Source organism: Oryzias latipes, chromosome 7 (genome assembly GCF_053564925.1).
Source record: "Oryzias latipes strain Hd-rR chromosome 7, Olatipes_Hd-rR_3.1".
NCBI classification, from domain to species: Eukaryota; Metazoa; Chordata; class Actinopteri; order Beloniformes; family Adrianichthyidae; genus Oryzias; species Oryzias latipes.
Genome location: NC_136243.1, coordinates 15,553,528 through 15,576,433, shown reverse-complemented (window position 1 = coordinate 15,576,433; position 22,906 = coordinate 15,553,528). Strand labels below are relative to the sequence as shown.

The 22,906-nt window shown below is 38.8% G+C and overlaps 2 protein-coding genes across 2 annotated transcripts in view; one reads left to right on the top strand and one right to left on the bottom strand.

Moving 5' to 3' along the window:
- Positions 1-410: 410 nt before the first annotated feature.
- On the bottom strand, positions 411-21,294 carry LOC101167959 (uncharacterized). Its single transcript, XM_023956770.2, has 19 exons — positions 20,919-21,294; positions 18,180-18,429; positions 17,885-17,999; positions 17,702-17,797; positions 17,389-17,524; positions 15,281-15,426; positions 12,855-12,936; positions 12,184-12,433; positions 11,895-12,009; positions 11,717-11,812; positions 11,346-11,481; positions 11,119-11,262; positions 2,873-3,213; positions 1,687-1,798; positions 1,556-1,592; positions 1,267-1,381; positions 1,089-1,184; positions 718-853; positions 411-634 (listed from the first exon to the last, which is right to left on the bottom strand). The coding sequence occupies exons 1-19, from the start codon at positions 21,168-21,170 to the stop codon at positions 488-490; spliced, it is 2,802 nt and encodes a 933-aa protein (XP_023812538.2). The 5' UTR covers positions 21,171-21,294; the 3' UTR covers positions 411-487.
- camta1a (calmodulin binding transcription activator 1a) overlaps positions 9,891-22,906 on the top strand; it is a 357,406-nt gene continuing 344,390 nt past the window's right edge. The window contains exon 1 of the mRNA XM_078950301.1: positions 9,891-10,010. The gene's annotated coding sequence lies outside the window, so the exon portion shown is untranslated. The remainder of the gene's footprint in view (positions 10,011-22,906) is intronic.

Genomic DNA, 22,906 nt, shown 5'->3' with positions numbered 1-22,906 from the left:
CAAGTAGACGTATGACAGCCAACAAGACTTTAGAAAAACCTCAACTGATGTGAGTACGAGGTGGAAAAACTACAGTTCAACACCACCACCACCCCATACAAAAATCATTTGTCTGCATCTTCAGAAAAAAATTTATTCTACAGTATAATAGCAACAATTTGAGGAATGAAACAAGATTTTTAAAGCACATGTAAATATATTTTTTTCTCTGAACTCACAGTGATACTACCAGTTTCAACCAGCCACCTTTTAACCCTTGTGTTATCTTAAATGACCCCACCCTTATATTGACGTGTTCTCCTACCATAACAAAGGTGGGTAAAGGTGAAAAGATTTCATGTAATCCATGGACACCAGAGAGGTTCACAAATCATTAAAGAAAAAAGGTTCAGAGCACTGTCTGGTGGGTCTAGATGACCCAACCCCCAATGTTAGAGTGTCTAGGATAGCACAAGGGTTACACAAGCATTGGATGAATCTCCAAAATCTACGAATCATCAGCTGGACAGATCTCAACACAGCTATCCGTCACTCGAATACCGTACCAGCCTGCCCAGAATTGTGTGTCTTTGCCGCCGTGTGTAAATTTGATGTATCTCACTCCTGGCCCATAATCTTTGAAAACATGAGTCATCTGAAAAATAAAGAGGGATTGAGGACTGTCAGGACACCACAACTACCTCTGAACTTTGTTGTACTTTAGGTTATGAGACATACCTGATTCCACTGCTGGTCGTTCCATTGAGGAAAGGTAACAGGTTCAGGAGTAAATTCCTGAACAACGGCCTTCTTGTCATTCAGAAGCTCCACAGTGATTATATATTCACTGCCGCAATCCCATCGAGGCGCGTACCTACAAAGATAATGTGTGGGCTAAAGAAATTCTCCCATATTTTATTATAAATTTTGTTGTTGTTGAATATGTAGAACTATTTTTAACATAATGTTCATAAAATATGTTTAAACAATTGAACTTTACAAAATTTTTGAAACCATTCAGATTTTTTCTATTTCAGTTTATTAACTCTCCGGGGCAACACCTTGTTGCAGCACAGGAACTGAGCGTCAGTCACCTGTAGCCCTCTTACCAATCAGATATGCAGATGTGTGGCTGCATTTCATCCATAAATGAAGAGTTGTAACCTTCTTCCTTTAAATCAATCAGCTGTGACTTTAAGCACATTCTGAAGACAAGAAAAGTTTTTGAGATCTATGAAAAATGATTAGAGCCTTACAATCACTGGGTCCCTGCTGGTGAATACTCACCTATAAGAGGTTACAAAGTTTTTCTGGACTCCCTCATTAGGATGAGATACCATAGGAGCTTCAATTTTCCATTGGTCACCACCATTTTCAACTATGGTCCACCCATTGAACTCATCTAAATAGGAAAAACAAAAATGAAAAACAATAAATTCCCAATCTCAATGTGACACTCTTTAAAGACCATATTTCTTCTTTAACCTGTCTAAAGACAATCTCCTTCTGAAGTTTTGGTTTAAAGGTTTCTTCTAATAAAAAGCTAAACAGCTACCAGTGAGGCCACTTTTCTCACCTTCTCCTCTTGGATTTTTGAGAAGATTTCTTCTGTTCTTCAAAGAAAAATAGAAATGTTTCCAGTTAGTCGCTTTTCCCCCTTAGTTTCCCTTCAGCTTACCCCGACTGCATCATAACACGATTACTTACTGCTGTCTCTGAGTGATTCTGGACGCTCAAATCTGCGCTTTGAGACTGTTCCATTACTTTACAGTTTCTCCTCATGTAAAAACAAATTATAAAATTATAAGCTAATTTTCCCCTAATGTTTTAACGTAAATAATATCCGTCCGTCGATGCGTTCCCAGATGGAGGCAATCGCAGAGATACAGAGACTGAAAATGTTAACTATTTCATACGCCAATACAACTTCTGTTTTACTAAAGGAAGCATTGTGTCTGACGGTTTGACTCCCAAAATCTTTCGCTACTGTTAGTCCTCTAGGGTTTGTTCGATTTTTTGTTACAATGACCCTGAAGTTGGCGGAGCTGTTTATTGAAACCATGTTATAAAGCCAAAATTATGTTTGTCTATCCTACTGTGAATTTGAAATGTATACAACTGTCAGAAATCTGAATATGACATACACACATACAAGCAAAACTGGCCGTGTTTTTTTCTATGGTGATCGAAGCAAATGTCGGCGTATGCCGGTGTTTAAAACATTCGCTCATCTATTTATGAGAGTTCTGAAGAGAATGCAAACATTCTGGAAACCCTCAATCAATTTGGTTGTAGTCATTGACTGAAAATGAGAACCTACAATACATTTAATAATTGTGATTCAAATTAAAAAGCAGTTATTATGTGAAATTTTGGGTAATTGTTTTGCAAGAGAAACCTAATTACTTGTTTTTTTGTAATTCCTTAAAAAATAGAGCTGATTCCTATTGAGTATTGGAGAATGTAATACAAAATTGAACAGCGGAGAGTATATTACGGTATTGCACAGTCCCATGATTATTGCACTGAGATTTAGCAAGTTATCCCTGGGGGGAGGGGTACGATGATCTTCCCGAGTTCAGACTTCTGGAAAGAAACTGTTCCTCATCTCGTGGTCCTGCTCCTCATGCTCCGCAGCCTCCTTCCTGAGGGGAGCAGGAAGGACAGAGGGTGTGAGGGGTGAGTGGGGACTTTCAGGATGCGAGAGGCTCGTTACCTGCATCAGGTCTCATCGATGTCAGTGGTGGTCTGCAGGCTGCAGCCCTGCAGGCTGTGCAGCTTTAGCCACTCGCTGCAGAGCTTTTCTCTCTGCCACAGAGCAGCTACCGTGCCACACAGGGATGCAGGAGGACAGGACGCTCTCCACTACACACCTGTAGAAAGAGGTTAGGACTGCGATCCCCATCCCAGCACGCCTTGGTCTTCTTCATGTTGATGCAGAGGTTGTTGTCTCTGCACCAGCTCTCCAGATGTTCCACTGACCCCTGACTGCTTCAGGGAGGTGTTGAATCTGTCTGTCAGCACCTCTGTGAGCTGGTGTGCACAGTCCTTCAGCACCCGTCCAGGGATGTTGTCAGGTCCAGCAGCTTTGTGAGGGTTGATCCTCTGGAGGGTCATCCTCACCTCCACTGGCATCACGCTGAGAAACTCTTCGCCAGGTGGGATGGTGAGTCTGGTGCTGGGGGGGGCGGTATTGCAGTCCTCAAAAGCGGGAGTAAAAGTAGTTGAGTGCATCTGGTAGAGAGGGGTCCTCAGGGCATTGTGCATCTCTTTTTTTTTCTTTTTTTTAACTTGTCCTGTCCAACAGCTGGGCAAACAGATGAGAGCTGAAGGCCTCTTGTGTTGGACATATTTTTTTTACTTTAACAACAGGGGTTATTAATCTTCTGACAAACCAGAGGTATGTCTGAATAAACCCCTTTTGTTATCGAGGCCAAACTTTATTCATTTTAATCATATTTGAAAATCTTTTGTGTTGGACCGGACGGAAAAGGAAAGGAGGAAAGAAGAGAGAGGGATGTTAGAGAAGGGGGGATAGGAGGGTGATTATAGAAGGAGGGGGGGTAAAACCATGAAGCAGCATAAAGCCACAAGTTGCAGGATGGTTATACTCATTACGGTGAGGTTCAGATGTAATACAAGTCTATAAGGGCGGGGCCTGTCCACACACACACTCAGATGTTATAAACATACCTGTTGGCTCCAAAAATGTTCACATGTCAACATTTACACAATACAAATAATGTTCACACACGCATACCTATGCCTTCAAACCAAGTAGTGTGAAACATTTCATTCAATCAAGCAAAATATTAGTGCAAAGGTGAGCAAACACCTGTGCTCAAGTGAGTGTTTATGTTCTTCTAAAATGGATGATGGAATGTAAAAAGAAGGAGGAAGAGAGGCCAGCCATCCCCACACCAAGACCCCCTGCCGCCGCAGCAGCAGCAGCAGCAGCAGCAGCTAGGACCCCCACAAGATAGCAGATAGAGAACAACCGCCCCCCGGGTGATCACATCTGCCACCCAGGCCAGGACCAGCAGGACCGCCACGGGGCCCCCAGAGCCAGAGAGCAGGGGGGCATGTGGGGGACAGAGAGTGCAAGCTCCAGTCCAACCAGGAGAGCAGCCTGGATGGAGGGCCCAACGCGGGACCCCGCCCCAGAAGAGCGCCCACAGCCCCAGATGAGCACCCCACCACCACCCAGGAGTTCTGGGCATCCCCCCGTCACAACTCCAGGTACGAGCCAGGATCCCCCAAGGGAGACCCGCCCCGCGCTCAAGGCAGCCACCCACCTGGCCCAAGGTTGGTCCATGAAGGAGCAAGGCAGGGGCCAACCGTCCCCATTGATGCATTGTGCATCTCTGGTGTTGTAGTCTGTGATGCACTTAATGCCTTTCCACATACTCCGGGGAATAATGGACATAAAGTGTCCCTGGATCTTCTAAGCATATGGCCCTCTTGACCCCAGCGTGCAGCTCGCTGCTCTGAGTGCCACCTTGTCACCAGACTGGAACGCAGCTTTTCTGTTTTTTTATCAGAGGCCACACCTCTGCGTTCAGGAAAGGTTTCTGGTTGGGATAGTCCGTTACAGTCCTGGTGCTGGTGACATCCTCCATCATTATTATTACTAATTTATTTTTTTGCTACTGCTTAGACTTTGTTCCAACCTTTTGGATTTTGTACTGCCTCATATTTTGGGTTTCTATGTTTCAAATGTCTTACATCCTGACCTTTAGTGTACATTTCATGTTGAAAATTCAATCTATTACATATTTTAGGATTTTTTTTAATTTAAATAAATGAAATAATGAATTAAATATATAGTTCTTGGATTTGTTTTTTAAATTACTCAAAATATTGATAAGTGATTAATTAGCAATAATTAGCAGTAATTAATACTCTTCTGTCTGCATTTTAGGAAATCATTCATTGGTTGAAAATCATCCATAAAGAATTGGTTGTAACTGTCCTTCTCCAAATGAATCATTTGTGATTGTTCATACTTTATGCAGACAAAATATAAACTACATAAATAGATCCACGAGCTGTACATGTTTTAAAATACTATAGTATTAAAACACTATAAAATATAGTATTTTAAAATTAATTTTGTTAATCTCTTCATAACTGTTTACCTTACAACACACAAAATAAAATTGACATAAGACACAAGTAATAACAACTTAAAAGAACATGAAATTTTCAAGAAACCTCGATTTACAACTAAAGTTTTAGAAAGATGTCATCATGTAGGGTATCACATTATGGAATGATCTTCAACTACAAAGTTAAGAGGCTACATCAGTATACATTTTTTTAATGAAAAAAAATATAAAAAAAGAAATGTTAGTTATTTTGTCTTGAAGAACATATAACTCAGACCTGGTTCACAATCACTGTTAGTAGATCATGCCTGCCCTACAAAGGCCCCACTTAAGTTTCAAGGAGCAGACACGTCAGAGGACAGGTTGCGGAGGTGGGTGCCAAGCACTCATGGTGTGGGGGAAGGCTGTTTGCAGGTTGTGTTGTGGATTCTTTCTGTGCAGATGGTGACGTATCAGCTAACGTCCTTAGGAGCCGTGTAACGGGAGACCACTGACCAGGTGGATTCTTCACCCTCCTATCTGCATTTACATACTCATCAAAACATTGTATAAATCCCCGGCCAGGGATAGAAGCAGCGCTCTTTTCTTTGTGTTCCTGCTGTGAGCCCTGTTTTAATAAAAGGCATTCAGGAAGATTGATTGAGCCCGGATATCTGTATTAGAAATATTTCTAGGGTAATAAATCTTTGGCTTGAATTGGAAACTCCCGTCTGTGCGCTTTCGTTCCAACAGAATCTCCACGCTTCACTCTATATGTTTTAGTTGTGTTCAAATTAAGAAAATCCACTTTCATTGGTGTACACCAGGGGTCGGGAACCCATGGCTCGAGAGTCATATCTGGCTCTTTTGATGGCCACATCTGGCTCACAGACAAATAATAATAATGATGCATTGGACTTATCGGCGCTTTTCCAGCGAGATCTTACATTATTCGTTCACTCTTCATTCATACGTGTTGTAGCTACTGATTTAGCCACAGCTGCCCTGGGGCAGACTGACAGAGGCGTGACTGCCAGTTCACGCCTACGGCCCCTCTGACCATCACCCGGATCATTCATGCACATTCATGCTGGTAGGCAGTTGTGTTAAGGGTCTTGCCCAAGGCCTCTCACTGGGTGATGTTCATTGCTCGCCATTGATATGGTAGTTGCCCCATTACCATCGTTACATTGTTCATTCCCCTCCGGGATTGGAACCCTGGATTCCTGGATGGTAGCCCTTCACCTTACCAACCGAGCTACCCAGCCAAATCTTAAATCATTAAAAAAAATGTTTCATCACAGCAGCCATGCCAAGGGGGGACGCACAGTAGTAGCGGTGCTTGGAGAAAATAAATTTGTCCCACTAACTTTTTTCTATTTTTTGTTATATCACAGAGTTTGTAACAGCCTGAAACCTGTGAATTACCATCCCTGCAGCTGCGCAGCTCCTGTCTCTGAGAAGGAGCAGCAAATGTGTGGTAAAGATAAGAGGAGGGGTAGTGGGCTCAGGCAGCTTGGTGAAACGGCGCACTGATTGTCAAAACTTAGAACACGCTGCCCGTCACATACCATACACTGCAGCATGTGAGTATTGCTTTACTGACAATGTTTGGCTCCACGAATGAATGTGAGCAGTCTTTCTCACATCTAAAGAACATTAAGATCAACCTACGATCACATTTAACGGATGAAAGCAATGAGTTATATCAATGTCGCCTCTATCGACATAACTCATTGGATGAAAGTCTCAACACATGAAGCTTAAACTCACCACATATCAACCAGACAAGCCCATCAGCAAAACCATGCAGCACCAGAAGTCGCATTACTGGTAAGACATAATCATCATTTATTTATTATTAACAGCATAACAATGTTATTAAAAAGAATCCACATATTCATTGTACTTTAAGTGTTGAAATTACATAAGATGCACACATTCACTTGTATTTTTGGTTTTAGACATATTGTAGCGGACTGAGTTGGACTGGGTGGCTGTTGGTTGGGTTTTAAGTTCAATAATGAGTTCATTGAACACATCCAGCAGAGATGCTGATTGGCCCTCAGTTTTGTCGCTCAGCCTGTTGTTTGGTAGTTTGGACCAATGGGGTTCAGCTATGGACAGACTAAGGTAGGGAGCGGCGGGATCAAAAGTTGAGGGGAGCGCTCTCGGCGGGAGAGATTCAGGAGTTGCTGAAAAGCTGTACGGCGTTGGTTATCTGCAGCTAGGAGGAGGTTGTTGGAGATTTTGAAGAGAGCCACCTCTGTGCTGGGAAGGGGATGGAAACCAGACTGGAATTGTTCATATAAGTTATTGTTAGAAAGATGCATTTAAAGTTTTGCTGCAACAGTTCTTTCAAGAATTTTGGACATCAACTGAAGCTTAGAGCAGAAATTGTTGGGGTTGAAGGAATCTGATCCAGGTTTTTTGTGTATAAGTGTGACAGCAGCCTTTTTGAGAGTGGAGGGAACAATTCCTGGGATAAGAGAGGAGGGAGGATAATGTTGATAATTATGCCATTTTTAGCCAAAATCAAAAAACCTGTCTTTTTCTAGGAAATAGTTTCTGCAGAGCCGAATTCGTTAGAAATTTACAGCTGAGTTTTAGTCTGGACTGTTGGCACAGAAGTAACCTTACACTGATATCCCATTAGCCCCTAACAATCCCCAACCCAATATTAGCGGTGCAACAAAAACAGTTAGCAATATTGGAGCTATCCAGACGTACAGTTTTGATCAAGATTCCAGTTTAGACGAGGGAAACAAAGATGCTCATGGATCTTTTTGTTTTCAAGTGGATCCATGAGAATGGAGTAGAGCAGAGAGTCTTTGGACTGCCTATTTCAGTTGCTGCGTCACAACGGGGAAATTTTTTGAATGGCGGGTTCTTACCTGCTCCTCTTGAAACTTACCTGCTGTTAATCCATCGCAATTTAAATAAAGAAAATTTAAAAATGCAGTTTTGATCTTACATTGCTTTATATATGTCCTCTATCATGAGAAAAATGCCACATGAACATATTAATAACACCAGAAACAGGATTTTCATCGGAGTGTGTCTTTAAGGTGGTACCCTTTCACACTTTGATGTTGGCAGCAAGACCATGCTTCTAGCATCCTTGACTATTCATTTTGGGTCTAAAAAAAATACTTTTACACAGATGGATACAAATAATCAATTTAATATATATATATATATATATATATATATATATATATATATATATATATATATATATATATATATATATATTGCCACTGAAATCACATCCAGTTTAAAAAAACTATCCTAGAGCATTTGATTGAAACATTTATAAAAAGGTCTTACAGTATTTGTAAAAAAAACAAAAAAAACAATGAATTATAACTTCTTAACATTAAAATAAACATATTTGGTTGTTAATACATATTGAAAGGATCAAATATTACTTTTAAAATATTTAAAGTAGTAAAACGTTTTTGTAAAAGAATTTTTAGAGATCTTAATAGTTTCATGTGGCTTATTAAGATTTTCTGTAAAAAGATTGGATTTTATTATAGATGACCAAAATACACTCACAATGAGCTCAACAAAATGACATGGACAGGAATATTTTACATGTATATTATTACAGTCGCAAACCTCTCTTGTATATTGATATATTTTGTTTTCTTCTCCTCTCCAGTGGGTTCCTGAGATAACTCACCATTGTCCCAAGACCCCATTCCTTTTGGTAGGCACTCAGATTGACCTCCGCGATGACCCCTCCACAGTGGAGAAGTTGGCCAAGAACAAGCAGAAGCCGATCACCCCAGAGACGGCAGAAAAGCTGGCTCGTGACCTCAAGGCAGTCAAATATGTGGAGTGCTCAGCCCTAACTCAGGTAGGATCTTCCCTTCATTTGCCTTGTATTTAACATTTTCCTCTCTAGGCTGGACATGCTTTGTCTCGTCTTTTGCTAACGGCATTTGCAAATTCTGTCTAACTGTGTGTTCCCTGTGCTTGTCTCTTCTTCTCCTTTGGTCTGCAGCGAGGACTGAAGAACGTATTCGATGAGGCTATCCTAGCCGCATTAGAGCCCCCCGAAACTCAGAGAAAGAGAAAATGCTGCTTGTTCTGATGTCTCTGAACGGCTTGTAAATGGCCCATTTTAATTGTTTTCTTATTATTGTTTAACATTTCCTTTGATTGAAGATGCCTTTAATTTCAAAAGAAGTATGTTGAAGATGTAAAAGAAAATGATAAAAAGCAGTGTTAATGTTTATAAAGTGTATTTTGTTTTGAAAACTTTTATTGTGAAGGTTCCACCTACTTCTGCTTTTTCTGTGAAGTGTGTCAGTTCAACAGAAACAAAAAAAAACGGTTAACGGCTGATGCTACGGCAACAAAGGAAACAGACAAAAAAAAAACCAGACAGATAAATGTGTAAAGCTGTAATTCGTTTTTGGCATCTAGCTGGAAGGCGAACAGGTAAGATTTTTGGTTATGTTTACTGTAAACGTTTTGTGATTATTTTCAATTTGTTTTGTGTAAAATAACAAAATAGGTTTCTGTTTGAAGTTATCCAACAATCTAACAATGCTAACTGAGGTAAAGAATGTTTTTTTGTCAAAAAGGAATTATTGTAAGTTTGCTGTTTTGCTTTTCTTCAGGTCTTACGGTGTGACTATGACTGTGGAGTAAATAAATGGGTTGGAATACCCCATCATAGTCCATCAGTTACTATCATTGAGTCCATCGTCTGAATCAAGTCCAGCTGGAATGCTACAGTAAGAGCTGACACCTACATCATCCCACGGTCACGCTGCACCACGGAGTCATGAGGACAAGCAAGGCGCTGTGCTGCCAATTGTTTGGCGTTGAAGATCATACACTTCATCAGGCAACTCAGCACCATTCTACGGGTCCACAAGGCGATCATTTCGCAGCTGACTTAACAGTTTGATGTGACGGTCAGACAAGGTATGGAACATTTTATTCAACTTGAGAAAGAAAAGGTCAAGCTTCAGCAAGAACATTAACTGCTCCAATCAGAACTGGTTAAAGAAGGAAACATCAAGTTTAAGGAACATTTGTCAGACTAAAAGAACAATAAAGGTTAAATTTTGAGCAAAGGACTGTTATCACTTTGTTTATTCCTTGATTTAATTAATTTTTTTCTAAAAAGTGTTCACTTTGATGTGTCAACAGTTTATATTGTATATTGATTTTGTTTAAAAAAAAAAAAAAGGATGACGTACGTTTAAAGTCTGATTTGAAAAGGCAGTTCATAGACTGAATCATCTATTTTACTGCGAGCTACATTCAAGTTATCTGCTTATATTCTAAACAATAAGTTATTTCCATTTGTGTAGTCTAAGAGAAATAATGAAACAACTTTTCATTGTGTATAGTTTAATATGGAGGACACAGAAAATAACAATTTACAAATAGAGTTACAGAAGCAAATAGATAACCTGCACTGCAAAATTGAAAGGCTCAAATCTGCTCTCGAAGATGGAAAGTTAACAGTGAAGTATTTAAGCTCTGGGTGAACCAGGAACAACATAATAAAACAGAACTAAGTTAAATGTCAAATGCAAATTGAGTTTCCAAATGATACGGTCAACCTGCCTTCCTGATCTTAACAAAACAGAAATACACAAAGAAAATGGGGGTTCATCGCTAAGGCTCCACAACCACAGTGTCACAATAGATACCAAGTAGACGTATGACAGTCAACAAGACTTTAGAAAAACCTCAAATGATGCAGCATGTATAGTTTGAATAGCCTTCAACATAATCATATGAACAAGAAGGGTATCAGCAAATATCACACAATTAGATAACATACAACAAAGGAAGAAAAAGAAACCCAAAAAAGGAAAAAAGATATAAAGACAATCCTTGAATTAATCTCAATTTGTTTTTGTTTATGGAATAAAAGATGATGGATGTATTATTTGATAACATATATATGAAACAAGTTTTTAAAGCACATGTAAATATCATTTATTCTCTGAAGTCAGTGATACTACCAGTTTCAACCAGCCACCTTCCAAACGAGCATTGGATGAATCTCCAAAATCTACGAATCATCAGCTGGACAGATCTCAACACAGCTATCCGTCACTCGAATACCGTACCAGCCTGCCCAGAATTGTGTGTCTTTGCCGCCGTGTGTAAATTTGATGTATCTCACTCCTGGCCCATAATCTTTGAAAACATGAGTCATCTGAAAAATAAAGAGGGATTGAGGACTGTCAGGACACCACAACTACCTCTGAACTTTGTTGTACTTTAGGTTATGAGACATACCTGATTCCACTGCTGGTCGTTCCATTGAGGAAAGGTAACAGGTTCAGGAGTAAATTCCTGAACAACGGCCTTCTTGTCATTCAGAAGCTCCACAGTGATTATATATTCACTGCCGCAATCCCATCGAGGCGCGTACCTACAAAGATAATGTGTGGGCTAAAGAAATTCTCCCATATTTTATTATAAATTTTGTTGTTGTTGAATATGTAGAACTATTTTTAACATAATGTTCATAAAATATGTTTAAACAATTGAACTTTACAAAATTTTTGAAACCATTCAGATTTTTTCTATTTCAGTTTATTAACTCTCCGGGGCAACACCTTGTTGCAGCACAGGAACTGAGCGTCAGTCACCTGTAGCCCTCTTACCAATCAGATATGCAGATGTGTGGCTGCATTTCATCCATAAATGAAGAGTTGTAACCTTCTTCCTTTAAATCAATCAGCTGTGACTTTAAGCACATTCTGAAGACAAGAAAAGTTTTTGAGATCTATGAAAAATGATTAGAGCCTTACAATCACTGGGTCCCTGCTGGTGAATACTCACCTATAAGAGGTTACAAAGTTTTTCTGGACTCCCTCATTAGGATGAGATACCATAGGAGCTTCAATTTTCCATTGGTCACCACCATTTTCAACTATGGTCCACCCATTGAACTCATCTAAATAGGAAAAACAAAAATGAAAAACAATAAATTCCCAATCTCAATTAGACACTCTTTAAAGACCATATTTCTTCTTTAACCTGTCTAAAGACAATCTCCTTCTGAAGTTTTGGTTGAAATGTTCCTTCTAATAAAAAGCTAAACAGCTACCAGTGAGGCCACTTTTCTCACCTTCTCCTCTTGGATTTTTGAGAAGATTTCTTCTGTTCTTGCAAGCAAAATAGAAATGTTTCCAGTTGGTTGGTACTTTGGAAACATGGCAGAGGTGATATCCTTCTCTTCTGCATCTTTCTCTCCAGAATGAGTCCCGGTCTGCAACTTCTTTCCACTCATGGCACACTAAACGACAGGCACGGACCACCTGATGTGGGGGCACATTTAGAAATATTTCCTCCAGGATGTCCAGGGGTAAATCAAAAGCCTGCAAAGACCAAAAAATAAATTAGAATAATAATATAAAATAAAATGCACCAAACTTTAATACCCCCCCCCCCCATTATCCATTGTATGTTGCTTTTAACTATGAATTTACAATCTCAATAAGGTCTTTCTCAGAAGTACATCTAAACACCCCTCTAAATTTTAGTCGAATGGTTCATTCTTCTTATGAGCCCACGTCTAACATTGTCGAAAAAAAGTCATTTTCTACTACTAGTAATTGGTACGACGGTGCTAAAGACGGAAAATGAAACATACAACATACAATAAAATTTTACCATAAAATGCTGGACTTGACTTTATTTTTTTAAACTTACTTTACAAGCAGTAATCGCTTTTGCCTATAGTTTCACTTCAGCGTAATCTATTGATTGACAGCATGTCATAATAACACGATTACTTACAGCTGTTTTTGATTGATTCTCGACGTTCAAATATGCGCTTTGAGACTGTCCCATTACTTTAGTTTCTCGTCTAGAGAAAAAGAAAATTTAGAATTATAACAAGCTAGTTTTTCCCCTCATGTTTTAGCGTTTTTTATCGTAAATAATATCCGTCTGTCAGTGCGTTTCCAGATGGGGGCAATCGCAAACAAAGACATAAAAAGACTAACAGTTCAAAATGTTAATTATTTCATACGCAAATACAATTTCTGTTTTACTAAAGGTTTGAGTCTGTCTGCTTTGACTCCCTACGCCTTTCGTTTTCGTTAGGGTTTGTTCGATTGTTGTTACAATGACCCTCAAGTAGGCGGAGCTGTTTATTGAAACCATATTACAAAGCCAAAATTAAGTTTATCTATCCTACTGTGATTTTGAAATGTACACAACTTTTGTAAATCTGAATATGACATACATACAAGCAAAACTGGCCGTGTTTTTTTTTCATGTGGTGATCGTAGCAAATGTCGGCCTATGCCGATGTTAAAAACATTCACTCACCTATTTTGAGAATTCTCGAAGAGAATGCAAACATCCCGGAAACCCTCAATCGGTTTGGTTGTAACCATTGACTGAAAATGAGAACCGGTTCTATTACACAGTCAATAAATGTGATTAAAAAAACAGTTAATTTCTTTTTAAAACCAAAAAATTATTTGTTCTTAAATGTCGTTATTTGCAAGAGAGACATAATTACTTATAGTTTGTAATCCCTTAAAAAATAGAGCTATTCAACTCTTGACTTGTTTATCAATTTATATGGATAAATGCCTTTGTTTTTCTTGATTTTGTTTTTATGATATTTTATTAATAATTTTAGTTTTATATTATTCATTACTGCTTTGCTATTCAGAAAATGTTTAAATATTATTCTTTACAAAAAATGACATTTTTTTTATTCATTTTACTTATTTTTATTATTATTAATTTATTTATTTTTCTGCTGCTGCTTAGACTTTGCTCCAACTTTTTTGATTTTATACTGCCTCATGTTTTTGATTTCTATGTTCCACATGTCTTATATCCTAAGTGTAAATAAATTCTATGTTAAATTCATTCTATGATGTATTTTAGGTATTTTCTTTATTTTAATAAATGAAATAAGAAATTAAATATTCTTTGTATCTATTTTTTTAAGATGATTCAAAACATTAATCAGTGATTAATTAGCCTTAATTAGCAGTAATTGATACTCTTTTGTTTGCATTTTAGAAATTCATTCATTGGTTGAAAATCATCAATTAAGAATTTGTTGTAATTGTCCTTCTCCAAATGAATCACTTGCAATTGTTCATACTTTATGCAGACAAAAGATACATTATTATAAACTACATAAATAGGTCCATGAGTTATCCATGATTCTAGTCAAATATAGCATTTTTTTTAATTAATTTATGAAGTGCATAATAAATGTTTACTTTACAACATAGAAAATAAAATTGATATCAGACACAAGTACCAACAACTTAAAAGGATATGAAATTTTCAAGAAACCTCAATTTACAACTTAAGTTTAAGAAAGATGTTACAGGGTATCACGTTATGGAATAATCTTCAACCACAAAACAAAGAGGCTACAGATCGGTATACATTTTTTAAATGTATGTAATGTTTTAATTGTCACAAAAATATAAACAAGTTTGTGTGTTGTATGATTTCATTTTTGTAGTTTTGTGGGAATTAAAAAAAATTGAAAAACACAAACACACACAAAAGTCAGTATTATGATTTTACTTAAGTTCTTTATTTATTCGTTAGTGGATAATGTGTTTAGCAATCTTTAAACTTGAATTGAAAGCTTTCACACTTTTGGGTAAAGCATACTTCTAATGTAACATTTGCCAGTGCCTACACAATGCTTTATTGGTAATAGCATTATGGAAGAGTCCAGGTTAAAAACCCTTGAATGCAAAGCATCAGTGAACACATCTTTCTTGATGTAAAAAATTATTTTCAGTCATTATTTGGGACTAGACGAGTAGGAATAGATCTCAATAACAGTTATGCTTAGACAATTAGTAACCAAAAACAGCTCTTACAGTTTGCATAGGTTTAAATACATTCATTTAAACATAAAGAGCAGCTATAGACAAAAAAAAAAGATGACAGAGAAATCAGAAAAAAAACAAAACATGAATGTGACTTTGGTGCTGACAAATCACTGTCAACTATTACATAGACTGATAGATGATGGACGGAATATTTGATCACATTAATATGAAACATTTGTCAACAAGCTTTTTAAAATGCATGTGAATACAGTTGTTTCTCGTACTACCAGTTCAGGGCAGCGCTGTCCTGACAAGCATTAAAAGGCAATCTCTGATGTAGTAATGAACATTTCAACCGCCACCTTTTAAACAAACACTGGATGAATCTCCAAAAAAAACTACGAATCATCAGCTGGACAGATCTCAACACAGCTATCTGTCACTCGAATGCCAAACCAGCCTGCCCAGTATTGTGTGTCTTTGCCACCGTGCGTAAATTTGATGTATCTCACTCCTGGCCCGTAACCTTTGAAAACATGAGTCATCTGAAAAAAATAAAGAGGGATTGAGGACTGTCAGGACACCAAAACTACCTCTGAACTTTGTTGTAATTAAGGGGTTGGACTAGCGATGTCCTGATCCGATCGGTAATCTGGCCCAACCACGTAGACTTAATCAAAATTGGATGTTGTTTCCCGATCAGGGATCAGATATCTTCTTATTCTCATAATAATAAGCACTATATATTTCAAGCTTATTATTACAAATAAACACTCTACTAGAAGTCTGCATAACATGAACAGATCATGACATTTTGCTGTCGTAAAATGCAGCAGAATATAGCACTAGTTTCAGCAGAAGACACCATTGACTCTATAATAAATAACTGGACAAATCGCTTATTATGTCACCCTTGTTTCCGGTTCCAACCAAATGAAGTCAATTCACTAACATTTTTCCATGATATCTCCTTCGTCATGTAGGCCAGTATCTGCAGCTAGGAAGAGGTTGTTGGAGATTTTGAAGAGCCACCTCTGTGCTGTGAAGGGGATGGAAACCCGACGTGAATTGTTCATATACATTTATTGTGAGAAAGATGTTTTTAAAGTTGTGCTGCAACAGTTTTTTCAAGAACTTTGGAGATGAACTGAATCTTTGAGATGGGGCAGAAACTGTTGTTGGGAATGAGGGAGCTGGATTGAAGCCTGGATGTACTAAAGGTTCCTGGTGGATGTTCTTTATTTTTGAAGTGAAGACGCTAGCTTTTAGTCTTCATAGACATGAAGACGTCAGGGTGTCACAGAAGTCAGAAGTGTACAGGTGAGGTGGTAGTGGGTTTAAAGCCTGTGTAATTTTGGAAAAGAGGGCCTTAGAATTTCCTTCACAGGAGTTTATTAGTGCAGAGTAGTATGCAGTTTTGGCTTTAGAAATTGAGTCTTTGTAGTGGGAAAGGTGGCTGATGTTCATTTCTCTGTGGATAGAAGAACCCGTTTTTTTGAATAGTCTTTCAAGTCCACCTCCTTAAGCTTTTAGTTGTCTGAGGGTGGGGTGGGGGTGGGGGGACCAGAGAGCAGTGAGGGTAAAGGAGATCATTCTGGTTTTGAGTGGAACATGGATATCCAGGATCTTGCCAATGCTGTAATAGCTGTTTATTTCTTAAATGAAGTCTATGGGGTTTCAGCTTTTTGGGACAAACAGGTACTTCCTGTTTGGAACATGAGGGGAGGGGTTGTTCAGTCCAGTTCTTATTTTACTGTCAATGGGAGGCACACAAAAACAGTTCAGCAAAGCTAGCAAGATAATCACATATTTGGACTGCTAGGCTCAATAACTCTTCTATTAAACATTTAAAATTTACAAGAAGTTTTCTAATGAAAACAACAACCTACAAAGGGGATTTCAAAAGAAAAAAAGGCTTGTTTTAAAAAAAAAAAGAGAATTAAAAAGAGAGATGGCAGCGAGGCAGCTGCCAAGGGATCAAGGAGATCCAAAGAAAAATGTTGAAATAATGTTTTAAACACAACTAAAACTAATAAATGGTTGCATTTATATGAGCTAGTCATGAATAGTCGTCATATTTATCCTATGACAATTTTGAAAGATAATCATTTTTAACAATTTCTAACAGAGATATGAATCATAAGATGAGACATGTTTATTAGTTCAGAAAATTCTAAAACCTAAGTCCACAAACTTTCTCACATGACTAATTATCACCTATTTTTACTAGTTAATAGTTAACTATTTTCCTAGTGAACAGTTGTACTTTTTTACCCTTCTTATTTAAACTACTTCACAAGAGTGCTCTGTTTTGAGTGTTAAATCAGAAGAAAAGGTTAAATAAAATAAAAATAGGGGGATAATATGGGCGAGTTTATTTTGCAATTGTTTTTTTTATCGGTTACTAAAGTATTGCATCAGTACTCTGTATCAGCAGATTCTCAAAATCAACTGACTTGGATCAGGGCCAAAAAAACCTGATTGGGACATCCCTAGGTTGGACATACCTGATTCCACTGCTGGTCGTTCCATTGAGGAAAGGTAACAGGTTCAGGAGTAAATTCCTGAACAACGGCCTTCTTGTCATTCAGAAGCTCCACAGTGATTATATATTCACTGCCGCAATCCCATCGAGGCGCGTACCTACAAAGCAAAGGTGAGAAATAAAGACAACCTTAAAAAAATTACTAAAAAAAACACACACGCATATTAAGTGATTCTTCACGAGGTATTTTCACAAGGGAACTTGTTTTTACAATATAAGATGTCCTTTTATAATCTATTTACAAAATTCGCGTCAGTCACCTGTAGCCCTCTTACCAATCAGATATGCGGATGTGTGGCTGCATTTCATCCATAAATGAAGAGTTGTAACCTTCTTTCTTTAAATCAATCAGCTGCGACTTTAAGCACATTCTGAAGACAGAAGAAAAGTTTTTGATCTATGAAAAATGATTAGAGCCTTATTGAACAATCACTGGGTCCCTGCTGGTGAATACTCACCCATAAGAGGTTACAAAGTTTTTTTGGACTCCCTCATTAGGATGAGATACCATAGGAGCTTCAATTTTCCATTGGTCACCACCATTTTCAACTATGGTCCACCCATTGAACTCATCTAAATAGGAAAAACAAAAATGAAAAGTTTTTAACAATGAAATAACAATCTCAATGTGATACTCTTTAAGACCATATTTCTTCTTTAACCTGTCTAAAGACAATCTCCTTCTGAAGTTTTGGTTGAAATGTTCCTTCTAATAAAAAGCTAAACAGCTACCAGTGAGGCCACTTTTCTCACCTTCTCCTCTTGGATTTTTGAGAAGATTTCTTATGTTCTTGCTAATAAAATAGAAATGTTTCCAGTTGGTTGGTACTTTGGAAGCATGGCAGAGGTGATATCCTTCTCTTCTGCATCTTTCTCTCCAGAATGAGTCCCTGTCTGCAACTTCTTTCCACTCATGGCACACTAAACGACAGGCACGGACCACCTGATGTGGGGGTACATTTAGAAACATTTCCTCCAGGATGTCCAGGGGTAAATGGAAGGCCTGCAAAAACAAAAGCACAAGGTAAAACTTAGCATTAATGGAATTATCTTCCTCGGTTTCGTTTCTTGCTTTAAAGAATTAATTTATTATCTCAATGTGACACTCTACGTGTAATGAAAATGAAATGTAAAATTACTTTTTCTTAAAACGTTAAACTTGCCTTTTTTTTCTTTGTATTTATTTAACAGTTTCAGTAACCGCTAGCTTGTGGTTTCATAAGCTTTCCTTGTAAGTTATTATTAGCCGGTCCACACATCACATGAATATAACTGTATTTGGGTGATTCTGGGCGTTGAAATCTGGGCTTTGGGTTTCTCCCATTTCTTCAAATTTTCTATATCTTACATCCCCCCCCCCCCCCCCCCATGTTTTATAGTGTTTTTAATAGAAAAAAAATATGCTCATCATTACGTTCCCAGATGGGCACAATCGCAGACAAAATGTTTTTATTTATAAATAAAAATTAAGAAACCATCAGTTAAAAAAGAATACTTCAATACATATTTTGCAGGACTACAGGGGGGAGGGGGGGGGGTATTCCAGGAAGCATGTTTAAATTACCCTGACTTTAACCCTGAACTTTAGCTGAAATCCACCTGAACTTGCTTACTCTGAGTATGTCGGTTCCAAAAGACCGGATATGAGTTGGCGTAATTACGCTCGATTTGGTAACCCTGGGTTAATGCTCGTGCACAGCAAGTACATAAAAGCATTTCTCAATGGATCCCCGATTTCCAGAGTCACCATGGAAACGCGTGGAGAAAAAAAGAGAGTGCTATACTTCAGTGAGATGGAGTCGGAGATTTTAATGACGCCGTATGAAGATTATACGCCCATCAAAAAAGTAATACGGCTGCATCATCAGCATAAGAGTTTCTGCTTGGAGAAAAAGAACGGACATAGTAAACACAATGATTTCTGATAGTATTTTTTTTCATTGTGACATTTTAACTTATCCAACTTCATTTAATTCAGTTGGTAACAAGTAATTGAGTTACATTTATTCAACCTAATTTCTTACATGTACATCACAAAACAGTAGGGGTGCTCTATAAACTCATCATCCTCTCCCTCCCTCTCACTCATGGTGCAGAAAGAATTAAACATAGTAGGACAAATAACTCGGCAAAACACAGTAAAACAGCTAAACAACTGAACACATTTGGTCAAAAAACCCCACTTAAACCCAAATCCGTCCAGACAGGCAATGGGAATGGTGTCCCACAATCCTTTGCGTTTCTGATCTAACAGCAGCAACAAAGTTACAGCTACTTAATTGAATAGATAAAAAAATAAATAAGAAAATACTTAATTGACTTAATTTAAATGAAAGTAAAAGAAATGTCTGATAATTACGTGTTATTTTTTAGCTGACTTGACTAAAAAGAATTGATTTATCTTAACTAAAGCAAATAATTAAGTTAGAGCAAAGTTAAAAAAGTTTATCTTTCCAACATCCAAACGTGGTCTTATCACCCTCTCACGGTGGAAAAAGTATTATCTGAGCTTCTTCGTCCACTAATTCTAAAATAGACACGCCATGCTCCTTCACCTCTCTGAAAACAAACTAACCTTCAACTAAACCTGCTCCAGACCAGGTTATGTTCAGAGCATGAGTTGTCATGGCAACTTGACATACCCTGAAACATACCTCCATTCCTGGAACCGAAAGCTGAGGTAATCAACTTCCTTAGCCTCAAACCTACCGTGGGAGCTAGCATAACCTGCTTTCTGGAATAGCCCCCTGGTTATGTTCAGAGCATGAGTTGCCAGGGGAACTAAGCATACCCTGAAACATACCTCTGTTTTTGGAACCTAAAGCGGTGGTTGTACACTTCTTTAGCCTCAAACTTACCGTGGGAGCTAGCATAACTTGCTTTCTGGAATACCCCCCCTGGTGTCTAACAGTCGCCCTTCCTCTTCCGCCTTCGAGTCATCGTCAAGGCTGGGCTCGATTTAGTTTACAGTGCCCTTTAAGTTGGCGGAGCTATTTTTTTAACCGGATCAACAACAATTACGTAATTATATCCTCCGAGAATGATTATATAATGTACGTGAAGTAGTTTTTTAGTTTTAGCATTGTATACACTCGAACTAAACATACAGTGAAAACCCTAAGCCTAAGCAACATATATGGCTACAAGTCATCATGGCATATTACGGTGTATGCCGGTGAATAAAACGTTCACACTTTTCCTGAGAATCCTCAAAGACAAATGCAAATCCAGATCTTTTTTTTAACGATAATTTCTTTTTATGCATCTATATATTAGTTAATTTATTTTTAAATAAAGAAATAACAAAATAAATGGTAATTTAAAAAGAAAAAAAGACATCGAAAGCTGTATAAAAAATAAACTGTTTAGCGATATAGTCGCAACTTAACAACAGTGTATTGTAGCGACCGGCCATGAGGGCTAGACGCCGAAGGGGACTTCTCACACACCCAGGCCTGGCGTTAGAGGGCGCTACACTGCTGGACCTCCCACCTGCGGAGCTGCGAGCCGAGACCTGTCAGCGCGGACAGCAGAAATTCGCTTTGGGGAGGAGGGTTTGACGAAGCAGACCCTACAGCAGCCGTAGTGATGAAGACGATCGCCTGGGATGTCTGGGGACCTTCTGCTGCTGGTGTGCAGCTCTTCACTTGGAGAGAGTCTACTCCCCCATGGTGACGTGCACCCTGATGGTGGTGCTTCCACAGAGGCGGGGACTGGTTCTCCTGGCTGGGCACATGCTGGCATGGAACTGTGTCAGTTGCAGATGTGCTAACCCAGCCAGTTAAGAGGAGGACTGTACACGGTGGCGGTCGAAACCCAGGATTGTGCGAAGGAGTCTCCAGCCAGTGTGTTCCTGTGTTTTGCTAATTGTGTTGTTCAGTTCTGCAGTTATGTGAGGGTTGTGGGGACACTAACCCTCTTATGTGGGGGCAGTGTAGCGACCTGGGGGTTAGCCCAGCCTTCAGCCCCTAAGGCTCATGGGAAGTGGGGAGCTTAGGGTGAAACCTTGAGTCAGAGGGCTGGAAGCTGAATTGACGCTCCATGCTGTTTGAGCTGTATGTGTGCTTAGAATAGACTACGTGCACGACAGAACTTCCGGTTAACTTCCGTGTTTCGAGTGTGAGGCCGACAACTTCCTGTTGGTCGTGTTATTGTTGTGGGGAGTTTTGTTGAGTTGCTAGTTTTGAGTAAATAGGAGCGGATTTCGGGTAAAAGAAAGGCGTTTGTTGTTTCAACGCGTGAAAAAGACATCACAACATTGTTGTGTACCCGTGTTCGAATTTGTCAAAGTACAACAGTACTAATATAAGCTTTCATAGCTTTCCAGTATATGTGTCGGCGAGAGCCGAATGGATGGTGAATGGATGCGTGCTCACTGACGTCTGGACCCGGCATCCGAGCTCTGCGTTCGGGCTCCGGAGCCAGTGGACCGAGTGAACCTCTCTGACTGAGCAGATCAGCTGGATTTATTAATGTGTTTGAGGGGAGGGTGCTTTGTTACGTGTGCGTTTTGTTATGTGTGAGAATTCGGACTGCGAGCCGAGCCGCCGCTCTGGGTTAGCGGCTGCCGGACTCGCGAGGACAGAGCAGAGCTCGAGCGGCCAGCTTACAGTGTAAGCTGTGTAAGTTACACAGCCGTCACGGGGCAGTGTGTGAGCTTTTCAGAGCAGAAATGCCGCTCAGTCCTTAGAAACTGTTCAAAAAATCACGACACATGGAATTGTGCTTCTAATTGTGCCCCGACAAATAAAGGCTGATGTTGTTAGCCCGTGTTGTTAGCCTCTCCTAACACTGGGTTGTTCTTCAGTTCTGTTCTTCTTCCACAATAAATGCACTGACCACAATGATTAAATATAAAATGAGAGCGAACAGGCACTTCATAATATTCATAAAATTAATAAAAGCACGTTTGGAAGATCGCCTCGTATATTACCGAGCTGCTGCATAAATGTGACAGCAAAGGTTTGTTTACAACGGGACACATTTCCTTTTCGGTATTTTCGACACGATATTTTGCCCGTAACCAAGCACTGGTCGACAATCCCGTAGATGTCGTTCACGTCAATTTTCGGGAGACCTTGTTTGTAGAAAACGGGTGAAATTTGCCATCTTTCGCAATCAAAATCTGCCGTGTCGCTGCTATAGAAGTCGCAAGCCGGAAATGGTCGGCCTCACACTCAAGGCGGCGGAAGTAGAACTCCTTACTTTCGTGCACGGAGCCTATACACGGGCTAAATACTCAAAAGTGCGGAGTCCTATACTGTTCATAATTAAATAAATAAATATTTGATTAAATAAATAAATGTGACCTCATGCAAATACACAGTAAACCAATAAATCTCTCATAAATATATAAAAAGACCATGAAATGATGAAAAACCTGCACACTGATTTTAAATTAGCCATTATATTGTTCAATATATTTCATTTTGCTTTAAAAACCTGTTCATTATTTTAAAAAAGCATTTTAAAATATTCAT

Bases quoted from the DNA above. Each gene is read 5' to 3' on its own strand.
- LOC101167959 (XM_023956770.2), bottom strand. From the start codon at position 21,170: ATGCCAGCATGTGCCCAGCCAGGAGAACCAGTCCCCGCCTCTGTGGAA. The intron at 11,813-11,894 runs GTGAGTATTCAC...TCTTGTCTTCAG, and splicing joins AACTTTGTAACCTCTTATAG to AATGTGCTTAAAGTCACAGC. The intron at 1,799-2,872 runs GTCCTAACCTCT...TTAAAACATTAG, and splicing joins GTGCTGGGATGGGGATCGCA to GGGAAAATTAGCTTATAATT.